At 48.1% G+C, this 22,892-nt stretch overlaps 1 protein-coding gene across 1 annotated transcript in view; it reads left to right on the top strand.

Moving 5' to 3' along the window:
- The window catches only part of LOC137432569 (clusterin), a 68,211-nt gene that overhangs the window by 32,210 nt on the left and 13,109 nt on the right, over positions 1 to 22,892 (top strand). The window contains exon 7 of the mRNA XM_078783369.1: positions 1,660 to 1,758. Within this exon, the coding sequence (XP_078639495.1) occupies positions 1,660 to 1,758 (99 nt within the window). The remainder of the gene's footprint in view (positions 1 to 1,659; positions 1,759 to 22,892) is intronic.

The following is a 22,892-nucleotide window of genomic DNA, read 5'->3' as shown; positions in this document are numbered from 1 at the left end:
ATATAAAATTCGTGATGTAGTTTTTATTTATTTATTTTGTTTAATCATAACTTTTGTTATGGTGGCAACCTTTGTCAGCTAATTTTTAGTCCCCAATCAGGTATCAGCCTGGCTCGGGGATTATCGGTACATTTTGGCAGCTGACCGTCCCTCCCTCCATCCATCCGTCCATCCAGAGCCTCTACTGGAAAATGGCCGGACAAGTTTCTTTCATATTCGGCACATGTTTGCAATAACATCTGTCTACGAGGCACATCAAATTATTTTGGGATTGGAGCCAAAAGTCATGGGACACACTTTTATTTGCGATTTTGGGGAATATATTTTTTTTAATGGGAGAAAGAACAGTACAGGATTGTGTATATATATGCTTTTAAGAACCATTATTTATTTAGTAGTAAAAACCCCGTCAAATATGACGGGTTGAAACAGTTTATTTGACGGTGCAGCCGCGTAAGCGTGCGAAGGTCTGAAGCCTCGGCCTAGTGTCAGGTGCGCTTATATCTTCTTTATTTATTAGACATCATACGGACGTAAATGAACACTCGTTTTACTCTGCGTACATTTCACATCACGTGTAGCGAATTTAACCTCCATGTGCCTTGTATTTATTGTTATTTTAAAAAAACGTTTCTGTACGCCGCCCTTGAGGCTCAGTTTGCAAGCCACCGTCTACAATTCCAATAAAAGTGACATAATTAATAGTTTTTTATGGAAAATGTTTTTCGAGTTTGTTTTATCCTCAAAAATAGACCGTAGTGAATATACATTCATGTTAAAAGATTGGCCTTTAAAACCTACACTTATGAACGGTGACAGACATCTGTACAAACACATAAACTGACATTGTGTTTTGTATGGTAGATATACATTTTACCATCACCGCTATTTGCACACAACTTTGAATTATTTATTTATTTATATACACTTTACCATCGACACTAACTGCATATTTATTTATTTCAATGTAAAATCAATACGTGCCGTTTTCAAGGTGCAGTGTCCTCAATGGGGACTTGCATCGTTGTTTCTTTCAGTTCTTAGACACAGACTATTGACCTGTTAGGTATTGATTACCATTATAGACTATATTTCAGACTTCCAGGTGGTGTTGCTCACAGCTAACACAATCATTGTTTTTGCAGAAAGTAGTGGGGGAGAGGACTTAGAGGTGGTAGAGGAAACAGTGTGGTAGAGGATAGGTTATATGAAACGGAAGGATACATTTGTTATATAGGAGGGGGACAAAACTCAGAGAAACATTGGGAAGACAGAGGAGGAATGGGAGTGCTTTATGTGAGAAGGGGATGATTGAATCTTGCACCAGTTTGTGTATGTCTTATGTAGATTGGCCATCACCTGTAGTCTTGGTCTTAATAGTTAGTGACTATTCATAAAGGGGGACTATTCAAGGAAGCAAAGTATGTGCCATGATACTCATTTTCCTTATGTTGTGCAAAGACATGAACTTCAGCAGATCCAGATGCTTTGCCTATTGGAAAGAGTTTAGGTCACAGCACCTCCTACTGGGTGATCTACCATTTGTAAATCCTCTGCCAAGGATGTTTTAAACAACATGGTATGTACATTGTTGGTGATATCAAAAATAACGCTGACGATGGTCGTGTTTTTGATCTCTGTGACCTAATTATTCCATAGGGGATGAAGGAAACGGAACTTGTCGCGAAGTGCGTTGGGCCAGTAAAGGTTGCAAAGAGAAGGAGAAGAATTGCAAGAGCTGTCAGACCCTCTTGGAAGGTAGTCTTTGTTTTAATCAACTTTCACTCATCAACTGGAGTATGTTAATTAGTATGTATTATGTTTACAAATATATATGTCATTCTTCAGAGTCCATCGAAGCCAGGAGACTGCAGCACTCCTCTTAATCTCCATAATATCATCACCATTACCATAATTACCATGAACCTCATCATTGGTAACATTATCGTCTTCATCGCTTCGAGCACAGCTCATCAAACTTTATGTCCTTATACCTCAAAGGAGCAAATAATACCTTTCCCAACAGGGACACTTTCTGCCCCACATCTATACGATAAGAGAACCGTGTGTACGTGTGTGTGTGTGTGTGTGTGTGTATGTATGTATGTATGTGTGTGTGTGTGTGTGTGTGTGTATGTGTGTGTGTGTATGTGTGTGTGTGTATGTGTGTGTGTGTATGTGTGTGTGTGTATGTGTGTGTGTGTGTATGTGTGTGTGTGTGTGTCACCATTTCTCTCAGAGATTGCTGAACGGATTGTCGTCAAACTTTCAGAGGTTCATCAGCCAAGAAGGCTGCAAAGAAAGAGGTAGCAAAGGCGCAGGAGGCATGTCGGAAAATGTTCGGAGAACGTTTGGATTCGGAAGAGGGTCAGAGAGCGGTGTTCAGGATTGCAAAGCAGATAGCGAAAGAGAGGTGTGATGTGATGGGGGTGAGTTGCTTGAAGGATGAAGTGGGACAAATCGTTGTCGACCCAGATGGAATTAAAGGAAGGTGGAAGAGATATATGGAAATGCTGTTGAATACAGAGAATGAATGGGATGGCAACATAGAGAGTAACCCAGTTTTAGGACCGGCAGAGAAGATAACCGAGAAGGAAGTTGAGGAAGTGATAAAAGCAATGAAGAGTAGAAAAGCGGGAGGGCCGACGGGAGTTGTGGGAGATATGTTGAAGGCAGCAGGAAGTTGGGGGTGAAGAGAATGACAGATCTGTAATCTGGTGGTGAAAGAAGGCCGCATTCCTATACAAGGGAAAAGGTGACCCTCTGGAGTGTGGCTCATATCGAGCGATAAAGTTATTGGAGCATGGAATGAAGGTATTGGAAAGGGTGTTGGAGAGGAGGATAAGGAAGAAAGTGAAGATTGACGAAATGCAGTTTGGATTTATGCCAGGAAGAGGAATGACAGACGCACTTTTTATTGTGAGGCAGTTGCAGTAGAAGTACATGGAGAAGAGGAAGAAGTTGTTTCTTGGGTTTGTTGATCTGGAGAAAGCATTCGATAGGGTTCCACGTGAAGTATTGACATGGGCATTGAGGAAGTTAGGAGTGGAGGAATGGTTGATCAGAGTAGTGATGGCAATGGACAAAAGCGACATTTTGTGTGTGGCGACAACAGATGCCATTTTGTTACAGAAGCTAGCATCCATTAAGGAAATGTGGAAAGGGGGTAAATTATGTAATTAAGTGTTTACTATTCAGATGGCTATATTGTTCACCAATGAAGAAGCCCATCCCAGCCACGCCATGGATATGCGTGTACTTACATTACGAGCTATCAACGGCTGAGAGGATATCAACAAGGCAAGTTAATTTAATTATAGGTGATGAAATTTTGCAGCCTCTGTTACTCAGATGTGATGCAAGAACCCATGGATCATAATGTTGGACTAATAGATTGGAGAAGGCATATTCACTTGGTGTTCCTCCACTTCTAGATTTCCCTGAATAACAGCAAAATGGAATGTTTGTTTTCTTCCAGGGATGGTCAGGTCAGAAATGGACGATTGCACTTCAGCAAAATGCTTTACGTGCAACTCATGTTTGCTTTATCTGGATTAGAATGAAAACCCAGAGGCCTGTGCACCATTTTTCCATTAAAGTGGACAATCGGCTAGCGTCCAACTACAATGTGCTGGATGAATGACGAGCACCACAATGGAGCGAACTGTTACCCAAACAGCATGTCCAGCTGGGGCCCATATGAGACCTACGTTGGCTAACTTGTGGGTCCCAAGTGTGTTCCCCCATGTAGGCCCCAGCTGAATTTGTCCGTAGGCTCCACCGGGGCCAACTGGATAGCCCACATGGGCAGTACATGGGATTTTCGTGGCTTACCCCACATAAGCTGGACATGGAATTTGCATGGGTTATGCATGGATTTTTCCTGGTCCTCGAGTGAATGTAAATGGGGTGTAAATCAATACTGCATTAGCTACAACGTCACATCTGCTTTACTGTCAAAAATATAGAATGGAGCGTATTTTTAGAGAGGTTTTTGCTTTAAGTGATCTTAAAGAACATCTCTCTTCACCATCTCCCCGTGAACATCAACAGAGCAGAACAAGAACAAATCTTAAATAACATCCCTCTGGCCATTCTCAGAGAGCCTCCTCAGAGTCGACGAGTCTGGCATTTCACTCAAGCCGACTGGCACGGTCTGCAAGCAACCATCAATCATCTGGACTGGTCTCCCATCTCTACTGCCTCTGACATAAACTCTTCCTGAGAATTCTTCCAAAGTAAACTGCTCTCTCTCATGCACAGATTTATCCCATCTCGTCTTCATTTGTCATACCCTTCCTCCCGTCCATGGTACACTGAAGCTTGTGGTGAGGCAGTTGCCCTGAAACAACTTGCCTTCGCCTCTTGGAAGGCAAATCCAACTGAAAGCAATCTCCATTCCTTTCACAAAGCTCGGAAAAAGTATATGTCTACTATCAGGAGAGCCAGGAAACACTATCTCTCTACTCTCAAGACTGAACTCTCAAACCTGTCTCCCTCCTCCAAATCCTGGTAGCGGCTGGTAAAATCTGTTTCTGGTGTTTGTTCCCCCTCCATCTCCTCCCTTACCTCAAATGGCTACACAGCTGACACTGCACGTGACAAAGCCGAATGCCTCGACTCTGTGTTTGCCTCAAAATCTTGTGTCCCAAACCAATCTCTCCCTGTACCCACCTTAACCAGTCGAACCCAGCTGCTACTCGACTCTGTGTCCTTCTCTCCTGACAAGGTGGAGAAGTTTCTGTCGAACCTCGACTCTGATTCTGCAACTGGACCAAACAGCATCAGCCCACGGGTCCTAAAATCCTGCTCTGCCTGCCGCTCTATCTCACCCTCTCTCTGTTCTCTTCACCCTCTCTTTTGCTCAAGGCCATCTGCCATCTGCTTGGAAATCAGCCAACATTCCCGCTTTACATAAAAACGGTGCAAAAACAGATCCTTGCAACCCCAAACCAATCAGCCTGCTCCCAATAATAAGCAATTTCATGGAATCCATCATCGCTTCTGACATCAAATCCTTCCTCTTCTCCAATGGCGTGATCTTGGATCGTCAATTTGGATTCAGACCAGGTCTTTCTACTCTGGTGGTGCTGCTTCTACTGTCTCAACAATGGATGGAGGTCCTCAATGCCAAACAGTAAATGAGAGCTGTCTCCCTTGACATATCTCGTGCCTTCGATATGGTCTGGCACCCCACCCTGCTCACCAAACACTTCTCCTATGGTATTGTTGCGAATATGGAATTTGGCCTCCATATCCGCTTGTAAATATTCCCCTATTTCTCCAATACTCCCCAACTTTCCCCAATCCCCCATTCCCTAGTCCCATTGCATGTAAATAACACTCAGTAGAGCCGACCTTCCCCTTATTCCCCCATTAAATGTCGTGCCCAGGTCCACCGCACCACACGTAGACAACTTTCGGACATCTTGCTAGTTATTCTTAATCTATGTCAGTTAAGGACTCGTTTCCATTAATTCTGACTCTTCGTTGCACCAGAATGTGATTATATGGCATCAGTAGTGAGTTTAGGACCTTTCCCATACCTCCTTCCATCTTCTTCCCCAACAATTACAACAACAACAGAGGAGATGGCGGCGGCGCGGGGGAGGATGCGTCCTCACACCGGCTCGATTAGCGCCATTGACCACGCGCTCCACGGGGTTACCACGGAGGGGCTGGCTGTCAGCTCCTCCTCAAGGGCGGAGCCTGGTAACCCCCCGCACCCAATCAGAAGGGCGGACCGATTCCATCTGGGGCGGCGCTAGCGAGCCGAGGGCGTGTCACTCCCCGCCGGATATACGTGGCGACTTACCGGAAGTGAGAAAAGATGCGCCCCCAGCTGGAGAAAGACGGACCTGCGAGCGCTGAAACAGATGCGCCTGAGTTTGGAGAGGCCTGAGAAAGACCCGCCTGAGAAAGAACGTCACCTCTGAGCGCTGCGACGAGACCTCCCCCGCATCTCTGGACCGAACCGTGTTGATCCTGCCCCGAGCCCAGGTGCACCTGGAGCCATCGCTACCTTGCCTTTCCTAGCCATCAATCCCCGTGTGAGTCAGCTTTGTCCCGTTTATCTGTCGTCTGTTGGGAATAATATAAGATTGTGTCTAAGTGCTTGTCTTTCTATGTTGTACCTCTCGTCCCTGTAATCTGACCTTCCGTAACGAATATAATCTCCTCCGGAGGTCTTGAGAACCGTATCCCTGGTGTCGTCATTTTATAACCCAGCCGGGTGTCTTCTTTTTCTTATTGAGCCAGCGTAACGCGACTTCGTCAACGTCGAGTATAATCGGGTAATTTGTGCGGACACGACGGCCATTCCGCTCGGCCCACCTTAACATCAAAGTCGTGTCTGTAACAGTATCTATACAAACCTCCACGCATGGCTTGCGGACTTCCTCTCTGGTCGCAGTCGACGTGTGGTGTGGCCCTGAATGTAATTCTCTCATCTCCCCTTCCTGTTCAGGCTGGAGTTCCCCAAGGCAGTGTGCTGGGCCCTGTGCTTCTTCTGGTCTTCATTAATGATCTCTCCGACTCTCTCGAAAATCCTCGCTATCTCTTTGCTGATGACTCCACTCTCTGCCGCTCCATATCTCAACCCTCAGATCGACAGGCAGCAGCTTCTTTGCTCTCCGCAGACCTGGACAATATCTCACGCTGGTCAAACAATTGGAACATGTCTTTCAATCCTGACCAATCTCACACTCTCACTTTGTCTCTCCGAAAAGACCGTCTGAACAACCCTCCCATCTACTTCCTGAACAGTCCTCTTGAAGAAGTTCTGTCACTCTAGTTTTTGGGTCTCACTATCTGCCATGAACCTGGTGTTGGCCTATTGGTTAAGGTGGCGGGCTTTGGATCCTAAGGTCCTGAGTTTGAATCCTGTTCAATCGTTGAATTAATACCAGGTGGGGTTGACTCAGCCTGTCATCCTTCTGACGTCGGTGTAATGAGTACCAGGGTACTGGGTCCTCTCTCAAGGAGGTTGGTGGCAGGACTTGCACTCTGGCCGCGGTAAAAAAAACACCTCATTCGTCGCACACACAGTGGTGCGTGTCAGGATGGTGCTGAGGAGTCGTCCAAGGATGCAGTGACGTGCTGATGCAGTGTATGCTACCATTTATATATATATATATATATCTATATTTATAAACAGGAATCAAATTCCTGCGTGGGGCTAAGTGTGAAAAATTCGGACTCAATACGGGGCTCGAACCACGGACCTCCATTGATTTATGCGTCAACAGACGGCTAATAAATGGTACTCAAGTGTTTGTGTGCTTTCCCTTCTCTTGTCTTCCGCTCCCTCTTTTTATATATTTTGTTTGTCTGGTTGATTTGTTTGTGAAGTAAATGTCAGCTCTTTCACGAGCCTCGATTCAGTATACAAAAAAAAAAAAAAAAAAACCCGCCCACTGCGCTATTGAGCCAGCCGTAATCCCCTCAGAATGTTACACACTTAACACTGCGAGCTTTTATAATGGCCGATGTCTTACATGCCTCCTAGGCAGAACCCAAATGTCAGCCTAAGTATATATATATATATATATATATATATATATATATATATATATAGTTATGGATTTGAGAATTGTGTTTTTTTTGTGTTGTTGTAAAATATCACCCTCCTTCCTCCATTTGTTGTGTATAAAGGCCAAAGGTCGTTCCCGTTAGTTATTCCATATACCACACGTAGCCAATCATAGATTTCCTCCTTGTTCAGTAGTTATCTCCTTATTATGTGTATTAGATTAAGGCTGTGTCTTCCATTAATTAACACTCCATTGCACCGAAGTGGAATAAGGTAGATTCCCTGCACATCCCCCCCTTTCGTCAATTGCCAACTGCACTGGGCGGTTTGCTGCATTCTGCCGCTGCTGTGGGGTTGTGGTTGTTTTCACCCCAAACTCCATTGAGCACGAGGTCATCTTGGAGCGGAAGGTGGGAGGAGTCAGCCCAGCGCCAGGAACACGGCGTGGCCTTGCCAACACCTCCTCTGGGGGTGGGATCGGTGGGCCCTCGTGGCCAATCATGGCCGAGGCGAGCTCGCCGATGGGCGTGTCCTGGAGGCCGGCGGCTTGATCGCCCAGGGGCAATAAAAGCGCGCGCGGAAGCCTTTGGGAGTCAGCTCAGACAGGGAGAGAGAGAGACGCGGCAGAAGCAGCACCAAGCAGCGTTGGCCCCACCAGCAGCTTTGACTCCACCAGCAGCTTTGACTCCACCAGCAGCTTTGACTCCACTAGCAGCTTTGACTCCACCAAGCAGCGTTGGCTCCACCAGCAGCTTTGACTCCACCAAGCAGCGTTGGCTCCACCAGGCAGCTTTAACTCGACCGGCGGAGCTCGTCCCGCGGCAGCTCGCATGACCGCAGCTTGGGCGTTGACGGCGGTGCCGACCGTGGCCGCGGAGGAACGGAGCTGCCGCTCCTGGCCCGACCAGTACACAGTTCCCGTGGACCTCCCTCTCCCTCCAGCCATCCACCTCCTGCATTCGTTCCTGCCATCATTCCCCGTGTAAGTGTGCTCGTTGTCTGTCTTTGTCTTGTCCTTGGGGTATAAGTTAAGCCTGTTTTGTTAAGCTAGAATTTCACTGTGTCTCCTGGCTCCTTTCTGTCTTTATTTTATTATCCTTCCTTCTTCCTTGGTTTCTTTAATTGTGTAAATAGTAGTAATAAATAATATTCGTATTTCCAACCTTTTGTCTTCTTCTTCTTCACATCCGTCATCTTTGTCTTTTCCAAATTGAATACCTGTGGCACGATTTGGCCAACGTTCAGGAATCGGGTCTAATCATTGTTAATAGTTCGTGCCGCGGTTGCTAAAACCGCTCGGCAATTAACATCTGTCCGCGGTACGAACGGGGCTGTGCCACCGGCCTTTCCAGAGGTCGCTGTACAGCGTCAGGGACCACGTCGGTTGGTCATAAACGAGGGGACTAATCCCCCCTCGATAAGGGGAACAGAGGCCGACATTGGGTTCCGTAACAATTGGTGTCGGGAGCGGGTGTCGGGAGCGAGATTCGGACCTGAAGCGCTTAGCGCGCTCAAATTACGAGTGGCCCAAAAATTGTGTTTTATAAAATCCTAAATTAAAACAAATCGTGCCATGGATGGTCAAGGCGACGGGATGCCGATGGGGGAAATAGAAGAGGGGTTAGAGTCGACCCAGGACCCCAGGGAAATGTATGTGGGGGAAATGGAGGAGAGCAATGGTGAAGTGGTTGAGGGGGGTGTCAGGTACACAAAATGGCGCCCTCGTGCACGTGGTTACAGCAGCACCAAATGTCGCCGCGCCCGTGACCGTAGCAGCGCCGCCGATGGATTGGGGCCTATTTATGGAACAAATAAAGGCCTTTATGGTTAAGTCGGGTGAAGAAATGGAAAGCAGAATGATTGGAGCAGTGAGGGACGAAGCGAGGGGTATCAGTGAACAGTTGGGAAACCAAATGGGAGGTTTGGAAAACAGAATGGGGGAGTGATTAGAAAACCAAATCGGGGGGCTAGAAGCTAAATTTGAGGGTTTAGACAATAAATTTGAGGGTTTAGACAATAAATTTGAGGGTTTAGACAGTAAATTTGAGGGTATAGACAATAAATTTGAGGGGTTAGACAACGGGATGAAAGGGGTGAAGAATGGGTTAACGGGGTTAGAAAACACAATGGAAAGCAAATTGAGGGAAATAGGGGAGCAATCCGCCCGGGAAATTAAACAAATGGGTGATCAGATAGAGGAGGTGAAAATCGGGTTGGAAACTAAATTGGATGCCCAGAGGAACGAATTGGAACAGATGAGGGCGGCATCTACTAAAGAAATGGAGGAGATGGGGGAGGAAATAAGACGAGGTGTAAGCGAGGAGGTCTCGGGGGTACGCGAGGAGGTAAAGCGAGGTGAGAAGCGTATGGAGAAAGAGGTGAGAAATGGGACGGCAAAGTTACAAGGTGGCATAGAGGAGCTGACGCAGGGAGTAGAGCAGCTGACGGTGGGACAAAAGGAACCAGTGCAGCAGGTGGAAAAGAACACTGCCGTACTAGGAGGGTTGAAAGCGACACAAAAAGAACTCAAAAATGAACTCATAGCGACAAAGAGGGAATGTCAGATGGTACGTGAGGGACTGACAACGAGGTTGGACGAGGTGACGGAGGCAATGAAGACGAAGGACCGGGAGGTGAGGACGCACATAGAGACGGTCAAGGTGGCCTTAGAGGACGAAATTGAGGAGATGCACCGGGAAATAAAAGAGGTGAAGCAAAAGTTAGAGGATGTGGAAGAGGGGGTGAGTGAAATTAAGAAGAGACGGAGGGAAACTAAGAGGGAGATAAAGGAGGAGGTGATGGAATATGTGCAAGGTCGGTGCTCAAATCGTGATGGTGTGCTTGCTAACCAAATAAAGAGTTTGCAGGTGGCGAAGGAGGTACGGAGACGAGGTGCCAAGGTGAGTGGCGATATACTCGGAAATGTATATGGTGTGAGGGGAGATTCAGTCGGCTTGGGGGTTGGTTTGGACCCGGGTGTTCGTGAGAGGCCGCTGGTAAAGTGTGCGACAGGTGCAGAGTGTGAAGGAGGAGGTGTGCGAGAATGTCCGACTATGAGGTGTGTGAGGAAAAAGTGCGCGCCGAGGAGTGAGTGTGCTGTCGAGAGTGAGTTGGTCGTAGCGCGTGTGCGGGGGGGGGGGGGGGGGGAACATGGAAGCGCGTAGTGGGGAGTGTTACAAGGAATGTAATGAGAGAATGCACACCTGTGGTGAGTGTTACGGAGGGTGTAACGGGAGAGTGTGAGCAAGAGGATGCGCGAGAAAGGTGTGTAATGGACGGGTGCATGAGTACAGAGTGCGCTGTCAAGAGTAAGGGTGAATGCACGACCGAGTGTGGTGGTGAACGTAGCGAGAGTGACACGGAGCGTGAGTTGGTTGTGGCAGGTGAGCTAGGATGTACACTTTGGATGGAAGGATGCACACCTGGAATGGTCGAGCGCGTGTGGGAATGCACGCTCGAGGTAGTAGTAAGGCACGTGATTGGGTGTGCAAGTGAGTGCACACCCGTGGTTGTCACAGAGGAGGTGACCGAGGAGGGGGCGTGAAGAGGTGTGTTGGTGAGGTGTGCGAACGACGAGTGTGTGCTAAGGTGTGCGGTGGTCAGAGGAGTGACGAAGTCTATGAGTGAACCTGGAGGGTGTGTCAGGGAAGGTGCAATGACAAAGAGCATGGAGACAGCTGGATGTGTGAGCAAGGAACGGGCTGCGGGGTGTAAGCATGCAAGTGGAGCATCGACGCTACCCGGGTTAGCGGTTAGATCAACTTATAGCCGAAGCGGGCCCTCGGTGCGTGCCGGGCTTCGTGTGCAGCGGGAACCCGCGGGGATCGTAACCGCGGCGGTTTGGAAAGAACCGCCGTACGCGATCCACGCCAGGCCTCGCTCTGAACGGCCGCGTCCGTGCTCCACTAAGCGGGGCGGGTGGCCCGGTTCAAGGACACCGAGGAAGGGTCGGGACGGCGACCGCTTTTGGTTGCAGCGTTCCGGCAGGGCGAGATCGGGTCATCAGGCGGGAGACCGAAAGGCGCCGCGCCGAGGTGGACCTTGGGATCTCGGCCTGAGCGAACCCCCTTCCCTGCACCGAATGCCGGACGGATCCAACCGCCTTTGGATGCTTTGTGAAGCCGGGCTTTGGAGATGAATTGGTGCACCGAGAGGCTCAAGTAAAGGACATTTGGTAGGGAGAGGGAATTTGGAAAAGCAAAATTTGTGATTGGCAGTGGTTGGAAAATTTTTGATTGGCTGGAATTTGGTGAGCAAAATTTATAGTGAGAGACGCCCGATGTGGTGGGATGGCAACTCTGCCATCCCTCACAACGGGGGCAAAGGAGCACTAGTTATGGGGTTGGCAGTGAAAACTAGCCCGGGAGGGTTAGGATATAGTGTGTAGGGATCTAGAGAAGATGACCATAGGTAACGGTAGAGGTAAGTAGTGACAATGATACCTGTAGTGGGGACGCAGGTAGATTAGTTTGGATTATAATGACGAGGGAGCGCAATAGTCTAAAGGGGCGACGGGGAAGTGCAAGTTTTAGCAGGGCACCAGGTAGATTAGATGATGCCGTGTGAGTGAGTATTGATATCGGTGAAATGAGGAATTGCTAGGCAATGCTCGGGAGAGGTGTGTGTGAGCGTGGGGAAATCTGGGTGCCTGAGGCGATGGTTTTGAGAAAGGAAAGTGTATGGAGCAGTGTATGAGTGAGTAGTGGTGATTGTGTGTTGTGTTGACCAAATGGTCCAGGGAGGAAGGAGGGTGCAGGTAGCACCACGAGTGATTGCACAGGTGTGCAACAACAGGTGTATGGAGAATGGTTGTGTGGAATACATGGTCTGGAATATATGGAGTATGGAATGGATGGTGTGGAGTGAGTATGGTGGAAACTGTGGAGTGGATGGTGCGAAGGTGTGGATGGGGGAAAGGAGGATGGACCCCATCATGAATACCCAGGGAGGGTAGTTTAAGCGTTAGGTAGAGGGTACAGGTAAATTGTGGTTGGATATTGGCATCTGTGGTGCGTGGTGGAAGAATGGTGTTTGGATGGGTGCATTAGTGACGTGGAAATGGCTGGGCGTGTGGCCTGTTAGTGTGTGTAGTTGGTTGAGCACTCCAGCACTGTGAGGATGTCGGCCAGCTGAGGCCGCAGGTGGGCTCTGGGAGCCGGTAGAGTTGTGGATGGGGCCCGAGGATCCAGAGGACGGACCCGGGTAGCCCAGTGCCAGAGAGGGCACCGAGTGGGGAGAGCACCAGAGGGCCTTCCCCAGTAGATAGGTTAGGGTGAGGAGCAGGTAAGCTCGGAGGCAACTACGGTGGTGGAGGTGTGCAGGTGGGTAGACCTGCTGGGAGAGCCACACGACCCAGTCCTGAAATTGTGCAAGGGCACAGGGAGTTGAATCGGGGGAGTGAGACCCCAAATTGATGAAGCACCACAGTTTGGTCAATGGGAATTTGGTTCTTAAAACCACATAGAGTAAGATTGCCAATGGTTTGGCAGGGAAAGACCCCGGGTAGTGTAAAGTGAGTTAATGTCATTTAGAAGATAGTTAGGATTAAGAATCTCCTCGCACCATCTACATCCACTCACCTGAGATGACGTCCCTCCACACCATGCCAGGTTGTTTTGTTATTTTTGTTGTGCAAATGGTTGAAATGTGAGACGCATCATGACGTGGGTGTGACATTGTGCTTTGTGTTCCATCTCTCCCTCCTTATGAGGATTGATGATGAATTGGTGATGGCAAATTCGGTTAGAGGGATTGTGGGGACGAATTTGGTGTAGGGGAAATATGGGGAAGACGTGACGGTAGCAATGGATTTGAAAGGTGTAGGGTAATGTGTAGATTTTTGTAAATATGGGGTAAGGGCAAGGGTAGAGTAGGTAACAGGGGGGGTGACGTACGGTAGGGACGAGCTTTTCTCCGCCCAGTCTCCAAACGCACCTCGCCTTGCATTGCCTTGTTTGATGTGTACCCTTGCGACCTTACCCCTCGCTCACCTGTCGTCTTCCCTCCCCCCCCCCCCTTGTCTCCCACCCGAGGACTGTGCGTGACTGGGCGCCGAGGGGAACGTGCGGGAGTCCGCCATTGTGTGCCAGAGCTCTCGCAACCACAGCTGTCTGCATCGATGCACCACGTATGGACCACATGTCTGTGGCTGAGCACCACATATGGACCCCATGGGTTGGGGCATGGCCCCTCTGCTGGAACCGGCCATGAAGGCCCGAGATCATGCTGGCGGACCTTGGTCACAGGGCACCTATGCCACACAGGTGAACCACACATAGTCGGCCCTGTGGGCCATAAATAAAAACGGACACGTTTGGTGCATTTCATTTTATTATTTCAAATAGGCCACCAGCAAAGAAGTTGACAACATCTGGAAGAACGGCAATAGCCAGCAGAGGGAGCCAAAGAGCAAGACACCACCAGGGGTTTGTTGGTTTTTTTAAATTGAACTATGGTGACTGTGCACCGATTGGTGCTTGATGGTGTTTTTGGTGTTTTGGTGCGTTTTTGGTGCTTTCTGGTGCGTCGATGCAGCACAGGCTGTCTCCCCCCCCCCTCCCCCCCCCAAAAGAACAATCGCAGGCCCTGGGTTGCGTTTTGTAAATAGAAGTAGAGTAACTGTAAATAATGCTCCCCCATCGTTCATGTTGTAGTTTGAAGACAATTCCGCAATTCGGTTAGCTGTGGGCGTGTCTGTTAGGCAGGGTGCAATGGAGCAGCGGGACATATTTATTTATGTTTTAAAACGGGCACACTCAGGGTCAGGTTAAATGTAGAGGGAACTACACCTATGTGCCACACTAAAGGTAAAAGTTTGATAGGCCCGGGACGTACCTAAGAGGAGGAGGGTGCAGTGTTATGGATTTGAGAATTGTGTTTTTTTGTGTTCTTGTAAAATATCACCCTCCTTCCTCCATTTGTTGTGTATAAAGGCCAAAGTTCGTTCCCGTTAGTTATTCCATATACCACACGTAGCCAATCATAGATTTCCTCCTTGTTCAGTAGTTATCTCCTTATTATGTGTATTAGATTAAGGCTGTGTCTTCCATTAATTAACACTCCATTGCACCGAAGTGGAATAAGGTAGATTCCCTGCACATCCCCCCTTTCATCAATTGCCAACTGCACTGGGCGGTTTGCTGCATTCTGCCGCTGCTGTGGGGTTGTGGTTGTTTTCACCCCAAACTCCATTGAGCACGAGGTCATTTCGGAGCGGAAGGTGGGAGGAGTCAGTCCAGCGCCAGGAACAAGGCGTGGCCTTACCAACGCCTCCTCTGGGGGTGGGATCGGTGGGCCCTCGTGGCCAATCAGGGCCGAGGCGAGCTCACCGATGGGCGTGTCCTGGAGGCTGGCGGCTTGATCGCCCAGGGGCAATAAAAGCACGCGCGGAAGCCTTTGTGAGTCAGCTCAGACAGGGAGAGAGAGAGACGCGGCAGAAGCAGCACCAAGCAGCATTGGCTCCACCAGCAGCTTTGACTCCTTACCAGCAGCTTTGACTCTACCAAGCAGCATTGGCTCCACCAGCAGCTTTGACTCCACCAAGCAGCGTTGGCTCCACCAGGCAGCTTTAACTCGACCGGCGGAGCTCGTCCCGCGGCAGCTCGCATGACCGCAGCTTGGGCGTTGACGGCGGTGCCGACCGTGGCCACGGAGGAACGGAGCTGCCGCTCCTGGCCCGACCAGTACACAGCTCCCGTGGACCTCTCTCTCCCTCCAGCCATCCACCTCCTGCATTCGTTCCTGCCATCATTCCCCGTGTAAGTGTGCTCGTTGTCTGTCTTTGTCTTGTCCTTGGGGTATAAGTTAAGCCTGTTTAGTTAAGCTAGAGTTTCACTGTGTCTCCTGGCTCCTTTCTGTCTTTATTTTATTATCCTTCCTTCTTCCTTGGTTTCTTTAATTGTGTAAATAGTAGTAATAAATAATATTCGTATTTCCAACCTTTTGTCTTCTTCTTCTTCACATCCGTCGTCTTTGTCTTTTCCAAATTGAATACCTGTGGCACGATTTGGCCAACGTTCAGGAATCGGGTCTAGTCATTGTTAATAGTTCGTGCCGCGGTTGCTAAAACCGCTCGGCAATTAACATCTGTCCGCGGTACGAACGGGGCTGTGCCACCGGCCTTTCTGGAGGTCGCTGTACAGCGTCAGGGACCACGTCGGTCGGTCATAAACGAGGGGACTAATCCCCCCTCGATAAGGGGAACAGAGGCCGACGTTGGGTTCCGTAACAATATCTATACAGACTTGGCATTTAATATGGAATATTTTTTTTTTCTTGACTTGGGTTTACTTTCTTAACTCAGTATATCAATCTGGTGAGTTTCTTTTACACTTTGGTGATTTATTTGTTGAAAGAACCATGTCACTGATTGTCTGTCGCAGCAAGAAGTCAACAACAGGATTATATCACAGGTGGCGTGGCAAAATGTACGGACAGGTGCATTTGTTGATTGGCTTCACAGTCGGGTATACAAGGGTTGTTGCGTTCTGTATTAGTGGAAAACAGCTGCTGCACGTCTCCAAAAGTTATTGCCACTTCCTCTGGAGATGGACCGTCAACTCGACAATGCTGTTTGTCATGGAGTGGTGGCTTTACGAAATTACGGCATGAAACAGCGTGCTATTGCTCGGCAGTATGGCATCAGTCAAGGTCAGGTGTCAAAGATCCTGAAACGAAATGCTCAGAGGGGTGTCCCTACTTCAATACTGAGGGCAGGACGTCCCCGCAGAACCACAAGGAGGGATGATCGCCAGCTGCAACGGTTAGTCCGCAATGGCCGTACCAAGTCAGCTAATCGGCTTCGGGCTGAGTGGCAGCAACTGACAAATGTGCCTGTATCCAGAAGGCTAGTCAACCAACGACTGGTTCAAGCAGGCTATCGTGCCAGGCGTCCCCTGAGAAAGCCATGCCTGACCAGATAACACCGCCAGCGCCGATTGCAGTGGGCCAGAGAGCACCGTCAATGGCAGCCAGGACACTGGAATCACGTGATCTTCAGTGACCAGTCTAGATTTCTGGTCTATCGTCAAGATGGCCGCGTCCGAGTGCACAGACAAGTGCATAAAGCCTACAACAAAGATTGTATAGTGCCAAGAGTCCATGCTGGAGGTGGTGGGGTGACCGTTTGGGCTGCTTTTCATGCAGGGGGCAAAACTGACCTGGTTGTTCTGATTGGAAAGCTGAACCAGTTCAAGTACAGGGCCATTCTGGAAGAATCATTGCTTCCATTTGCTCGTGCAGCCTTTCGAGGAAACTTTGTCTTCCAAGATGACAATGCACGGCCTCATCATGCTCGCATGATCCAACACTTTCTTGCTGACCGTGGTGTAGAGCATATGGAGTGGCCTGCCATGTCCCCGGATATGAATCCGATAGATAACTTGTGGGCAGAATTAACGCGTCAAATCGACCACTTGGACCAGCAGCCGACCTCTGTGCGTGAATTGCAGCAGGCTATTGTCACTGCAAGGCAAGCGATTCCTGTCCAGACCTTGGAAAATCTCGTGAACAGCATGCCTCAACGTGTACGTGCTCTCCTGAATGCTCGTGGGGGTTACACGAAGTACTGAACTGTAATTTTACTGTCCGTAATCCCAGTCGTAATTTAACTTTTGTTTTTGTTAAAAAAAAAATTAGGTTAATGTGCAAAATAAAGACATACTTCTGGAAAACGTACAGAAGTTTAACACAGTTCTGTCCATGAATTGAGTTCGATATCAGTTGACATCACTTTCAAGGATCAATTTATTTGTTTCGAAATGTCAAATGTGGTTTTTGTTTCTTTTAAAGGTCACATTAACAAAATCTAGAATAATTTCAACATAATTCCAATGAACTTTTGGTTCTAAGACATCTTGAAAAGTAAGTTCACCCCCACAAAAAAAATATTCCATATTAAATGCCAAGTCTGTATATATGCGTATGTATGTATGTATGTGTGTTTATGCAGAAGTGCATTGGAGATGAACTCAATTTTTATGAACAGGAATCAAATTCCTGCATGGGGCTAAGTGGGAAAAATTCTGACTCAATACAGGTCGACTCAAACACTTGAAATTTAGCTCAGGTGCCTCCCATTTCTCTTGATCATCTTTGAGATGTTTCTACACCTTGATTGGAGTCCGCCTGTGGTAAATTTTGTGTGGAGATGGGAGAAACTTCCAGAAGGACAACCATCACTGCAACACTCCACCGATCTGGGCTTTATGGCAAAGTGGCCAGACGGAAACCTCTCCTCAGTGAAAGACACATGAAAGCCTGCTTGGAGTTTGCAAAAAAGCACCTAAAGGACTCTCAGACTTTGAGAAACAAGATTATGTGGGCTTTCATACATTTCAGCAGTCACGTGACTCGTGCCGTTAATTATTATTAGGAATCCAATCGAGCGGTTTTATCTCGTGCAATGCGAGGCCAATTGTGAAAAGATGTAAATGGCCAAGTGGAAGCAAAACACAGGTTTATTCACAATTTGTACAATGGCTAGAGAGAAGAGACACAGGGTAGAAACTTAACCGTTCTTAACTTAATTTCCCAGACAAGGGCCCACTGACTCACGCGGGGAAAGGGATGAAGAAGAGGACGCGCTCAAAGCGCGGCCGCTTGGTGCCGCTCGCCCCGGACAGCTCGTTGGGCGTGTCCCTCGAGGATGTTCGTGGCAGGGATGTCGGCATCCAGTCGTGCATGCACCGGAATCTCCGCAGCGTGTCCTGAAGTCCGCGAGGCGAAGCGCACTTGCAGGGCGTCCAGGCAGGAGATCGTTAGAGCACAGGGCACGAGAGAGATCGTCCTGCGAGAGCGTTTATCTCATGAAACCGAGGGCAAACGAAAGAGAAAGCCAGGGAGCAGAGAGCAGGGGCAGAACGCTGACTACAGAGAGAGCGCTGAGAGCTTCTTGAGTTCGGGGGCGGAGCGAGAGTTCAGGGGCAGAGAGCGACTCGTGCTTCGACTTCAGAGAGAGAGTTCTGGGGTCTGGGGCTGGGTTTTATAGCCCCCCCCCAGAGTCCCACCAGAATGTTCCAAGGACCTCCCCTGGCCGCCGTTGCTGGCCACTCCCCTTTAGCTCCCATTGGCTGTTGCTGCTTACCAGCCACTCCCTCCGGCTCCTCCCTTGGGCCTCCTCGACTTGTTCCAGGCCCAGCACATGGCACTCCAGGCCCAATGAGGCCTACCCTTACTTACCTGTCTCAACGCATACTAACACCGGGAAGGAGACTATACTTAACATTGAATAAGAAATAACTGAACTAAGCGAGGCTACATGTTGTGGTGCAACTAACTAAAAGGGGGGGTTTGCCTTTATTCCAAAAACCACAACAATATATATATATATATATATATATCTGCCATGATCATTCTTGGGAAAACCACATTTCCAAGCTGGCCTGCAAAGCCACCGTCTGGGCATCCTCCGTTGTGCAAAGTCCTTTCTGGGCACTTCTGAGGTCCTCACCACATACAAAGCTTTCATCCACAGCTCAATGGAATACTGCTGTCCCCTCTGAGCTGGTGCTCCTGCCTCACACCTAGCTCGGCTTCACGAGGTTGAATCCAAAGCATTCAGAATCATTGGTATCTCTCGTGTTGAAGCTGATTCTAAGGGCCTTTCTTTCTCTCTCTTTCTCTCTCTCTCTCTCTCTCTCTCTCTCTCTCTCTCTCTCTCTCTCTCTCTCTCTCTCTCTCTCTCTCTCTCCAGCCAGTTTGGCGATCTTTCTGTCTTCTACCGACTCCTCTCCGGCCTTGCTCCCCCTGCTCTGTCTGTGCTCTGCCCCCCAAATATTCCTGCAAGATGCACAAGATCTGCCTGTAACCCTCTTCAGGTGAAACTGCCAAATTCAAGACTCTTTGCTCATCTTCACTCTTTCATTCCTCTTTTCTCCCGCCTCTGGAACAATCTCTCACACTCTCTTCAATCCCTTTCCTCCCTCCAGGTCTTTAAACAGCTGTTCACCACCATCTCTTATCTTCCCACATCCAAAATCTTGATATTTTCTACGTCTGTTAAAACACCCCAAATCCGCCTCTTTCAATCCCCAACTTCTTTCCTGAAATTGCTAGAAGTGTTCATTTGCTTTATACCGTGTACCCTTCCTCCCCCAGCCCTCTCTCTTCCACAGATCTACCAACGTCCCTGTTCTCTACTGTTGTTGTGCTTGTGTGCTTCCCTCTCCCTTCCCCTCTTGTCTCCTGCTCCGTTCATTGTATGTTTTTTGTCTGTGCATGTTTTCATGTTCAATGTGTTAGCTCTTACACGGGCCTCGATTCTGTATACAAAAAAAAAACTTGGATCTGTCAAAATGAGCTAATAATGATAAATACTTCAACAATTCAGTGGTGCTCCTGTGGCATTTGAAATGTCTTGGAACATCTTGCTGTGGTATTCCTGCTTCCAGAATACCAAGGGGATGAACCTCTGAAAGTTTGACTTATTTAAGATCCGTTCACCCATCCCTGAGAGAAATGGCGACACACATACACAGACAGACAAACATCTCTATTATAGTATGTATAGATTAACTAAAAATCCAACTTTCAACCCTATACATTGAACCACCATTTGAAGTACCATAAAATTGACGATTCAAGTATTATCGATCTTCATCTGGGTCTACAAGATGGCTGCTGATTGGAAACTACAATGTTTCATCAAACGGAATGATTCACTTCAGACAACAACAAAGTCACGTTTAAAAACTGTTGTTGAACTGGTCTCGATAACATGTTGGCTGCCATTTTTACTTCTGCCACCAAAGGTTTATGTTTGTTAAGACCAACCAAAAGGTACCAGAGGTTATGTTTTCACCCCTGTCTGTCTGTCTGTTTGTGAACAAAATATCTCAAAAAGTTGTGGACAGATTCGGACGAAATTTGGCAGAGATGTAGCGTATGTAACAAGGACGAAAAGATTCAATTTTGGTGAATATCCGCATCTGGATCCAGCTGGTACAATTGTTTAAGTGATTCTTCACCATTGAGTGATATGGCCAACCAGGCGGAGGTATGCTCGCTCCTGAGTGCCGTTCTCGTTTTAAACTTCTGAAACTAACATTAGCTTGGCCCACCTGGGACCCACATAGGGCCCAGTTCAAAGCCCACTCAAAGTCCAGTTCAGCCCACCTAATAGACAAAAACCCATGCGGACCCCAGCAGGCAATGTAAGGTGGGACATGATGCCAAAGAGTGTCGTTCGTTTTAGTTGTAGAATGACATCGGCAGCCCAGATGAGACCCATGTGGAACCCAGTTAAAAAACACACCCAGAACCCAAGCAGATGGGATAAGCAGCCCATCCAAACCACCTATTTTCCAGCTGTGCCCCAGCTGTGCGTGCTGGCTGGGTAGTTATGGTTCCCGGAGGGAGGCATTAAGTATTTACTCATCATAGTATATGGTGTCCCGCCTCTTGAAGAATAATTTCTACATTAAAATGTTTAATTATTTAATTTTGCAATTATTTATTCCCCCCCCCCCCTCCCCCCCCCCCCAATTTTCAATCATTTCATATTTTTCCAATTCTTTGTTATTTTTTCAACTAATTAATTTATTTCATTGATTTGATTTATTTGTGCATTATTTCTATTTTTTCTATTTTTAATTTTTTTTCAATTGTCAATTATTTAATTCCCCCATTATTAAATTTTTTAATTATATCATTTTTCTCTTATTTATATAATCTTTTTATTATATAATTATATAATCTTTTGTATCATTATGGTTCCCAGTGGGAGGCAGTAAGTATTTTTTTTACTCTTGGTCTTAGGGTTAGGGTTAGGTGTCCTGCTTTTTGGGGAAAATAAATATTGTTAGTTCTTAGAACCTTCACTTTGTAAATTTAGTATTAAAATTTCCTATGTACATTTCCCCTTTAATTGGCTGTTAATTGAAATGAGTGCACCGTAGCTAGTCCATGTACAAGCACGTAGGCCACCATATACCCTTCTAAATAGTTATTTCTTATTCTATGTAGTTTAAGGCTCTGTTTCCCATTAGTTGACTCTGCATTGCATCGAATGACATAAGATAGACCCCTCCGACACCCCCATGGCCTCTTCAAAGTGCCAGTAACTTTGGGTGGGGTTATTGGCATCACCTTCACCCCAAGACTCCATTGCACACGAGGTCATCTCGGAGCAGAACGTGGGAGGAGTCAGCAAAGCGCCAGGAACAAGGCGTGGCTTTGCAAACGCCTCCTCAAGGGGTGGGATCGGTGAGCCCTCGCGACCAATCAAGGCCGAGGCGAGCTCACCGATGGGCGTTTCCAACAGGCCGGCGGCTTGATCGCGACGTGCCTCATAAAAATGGGGTGGGGAAGTACTGCGGAGTCAGATGCGGGAGATGCGAGAGATGCGGGAGATGAACCACAGATAAGCGAGAGACCACCGCAGCTTTGAATCCACCGCAGCTTTGACCACCGCAGCTTTGAGCCTTGACGGCAGTTTCGACCGTGGCCGCGAAGCAACGCCGCCGTGCGAACACGATCGAGGAGGGTCGGCGGCTGCTCACCTCGAGCCGCGCCGTCACACGAACCGGACCCGCATCCTTCCAGCTGTGGACCACCTGAACCTTCCTCCCCTGCCAGCCATTCGTTCCTGCCTTCATTCCCCACTCGTGTAAGTCTGATTGTCGTCTGTTTGTCTGTGTTGTCCTGGGGTTTAAGTAAGACTGTATAGGTAAGCTAGAAATTGCTCTGTGTCCTTCTGCTCCTTCCATTTCCCTGTAAATTACATTTCTTTTCTTCTCTGCTTTGGTTGTGTGTAAATAATTAATAAATACCTGTGTTCTTTCTTTACCCCTTTTGCTTCCTCACATTCGGTCGTTTTAGTGATTTACCCATTGAACACCTGTGGCACAATTTGGCCAACGTTTCAGGATCGGGTGTAGTATTGTTAATGGTTCGAGCCGCGGCTGCTAATCCGCTCGGCAAATAACATCTTGTCCGCGGTCTCGAACGAGGTTGCTCACCTGCCTCTCTGGAGGGAGCTGGGCAGCCTCAGGACTCACGTCGGTCAGTCACAGACAATGGGACTAATCTCCCCTTGGTAAGGGGAAAAGGGGCCGACGGTGAGATCCGCAACAATTGGTGTCAGGAGCGAGATTCGGACCTGAAGTGCGCTTAACGCACTCAAAATTACGAGTGGCCAAAATTTTATTTTAAAACATCCTAAATTTAAAATCGTGCCATGGATAATCAAGGCGATCGGGTGCCGGTGGGGGAGATAGAAGGGTTAGAAGCGACCCAGGACCCCAGGGAAATGTATATGGGGGAGAGAGAGGAGAGCAATGAGGATGTGGTTGCGGGGGTATCAGCTGCACAAGATGGCGCCCTCGCGCACGAGGTTTCAGGCGCACAAAATGGCGGCTCGCAC

This window comes from Myxine glutinosa, chromosome 8, assembly GCF_964187855.1.
Source record: "Myxine glutinosa chromosome 8, kmMyxGlut1.1, whole genome shotgun sequence".
NCBI classification, from domain to species: Eukaryota; Metazoa; Chordata; class Myxini; order Myxiniformes; family Myxinidae; genus Myxine; species Myxine glutinosa.
Note: the sequence above shows the minus strand (reverse complement) of the source record. Positions and strands in the feature narration are given on the sequence as shown.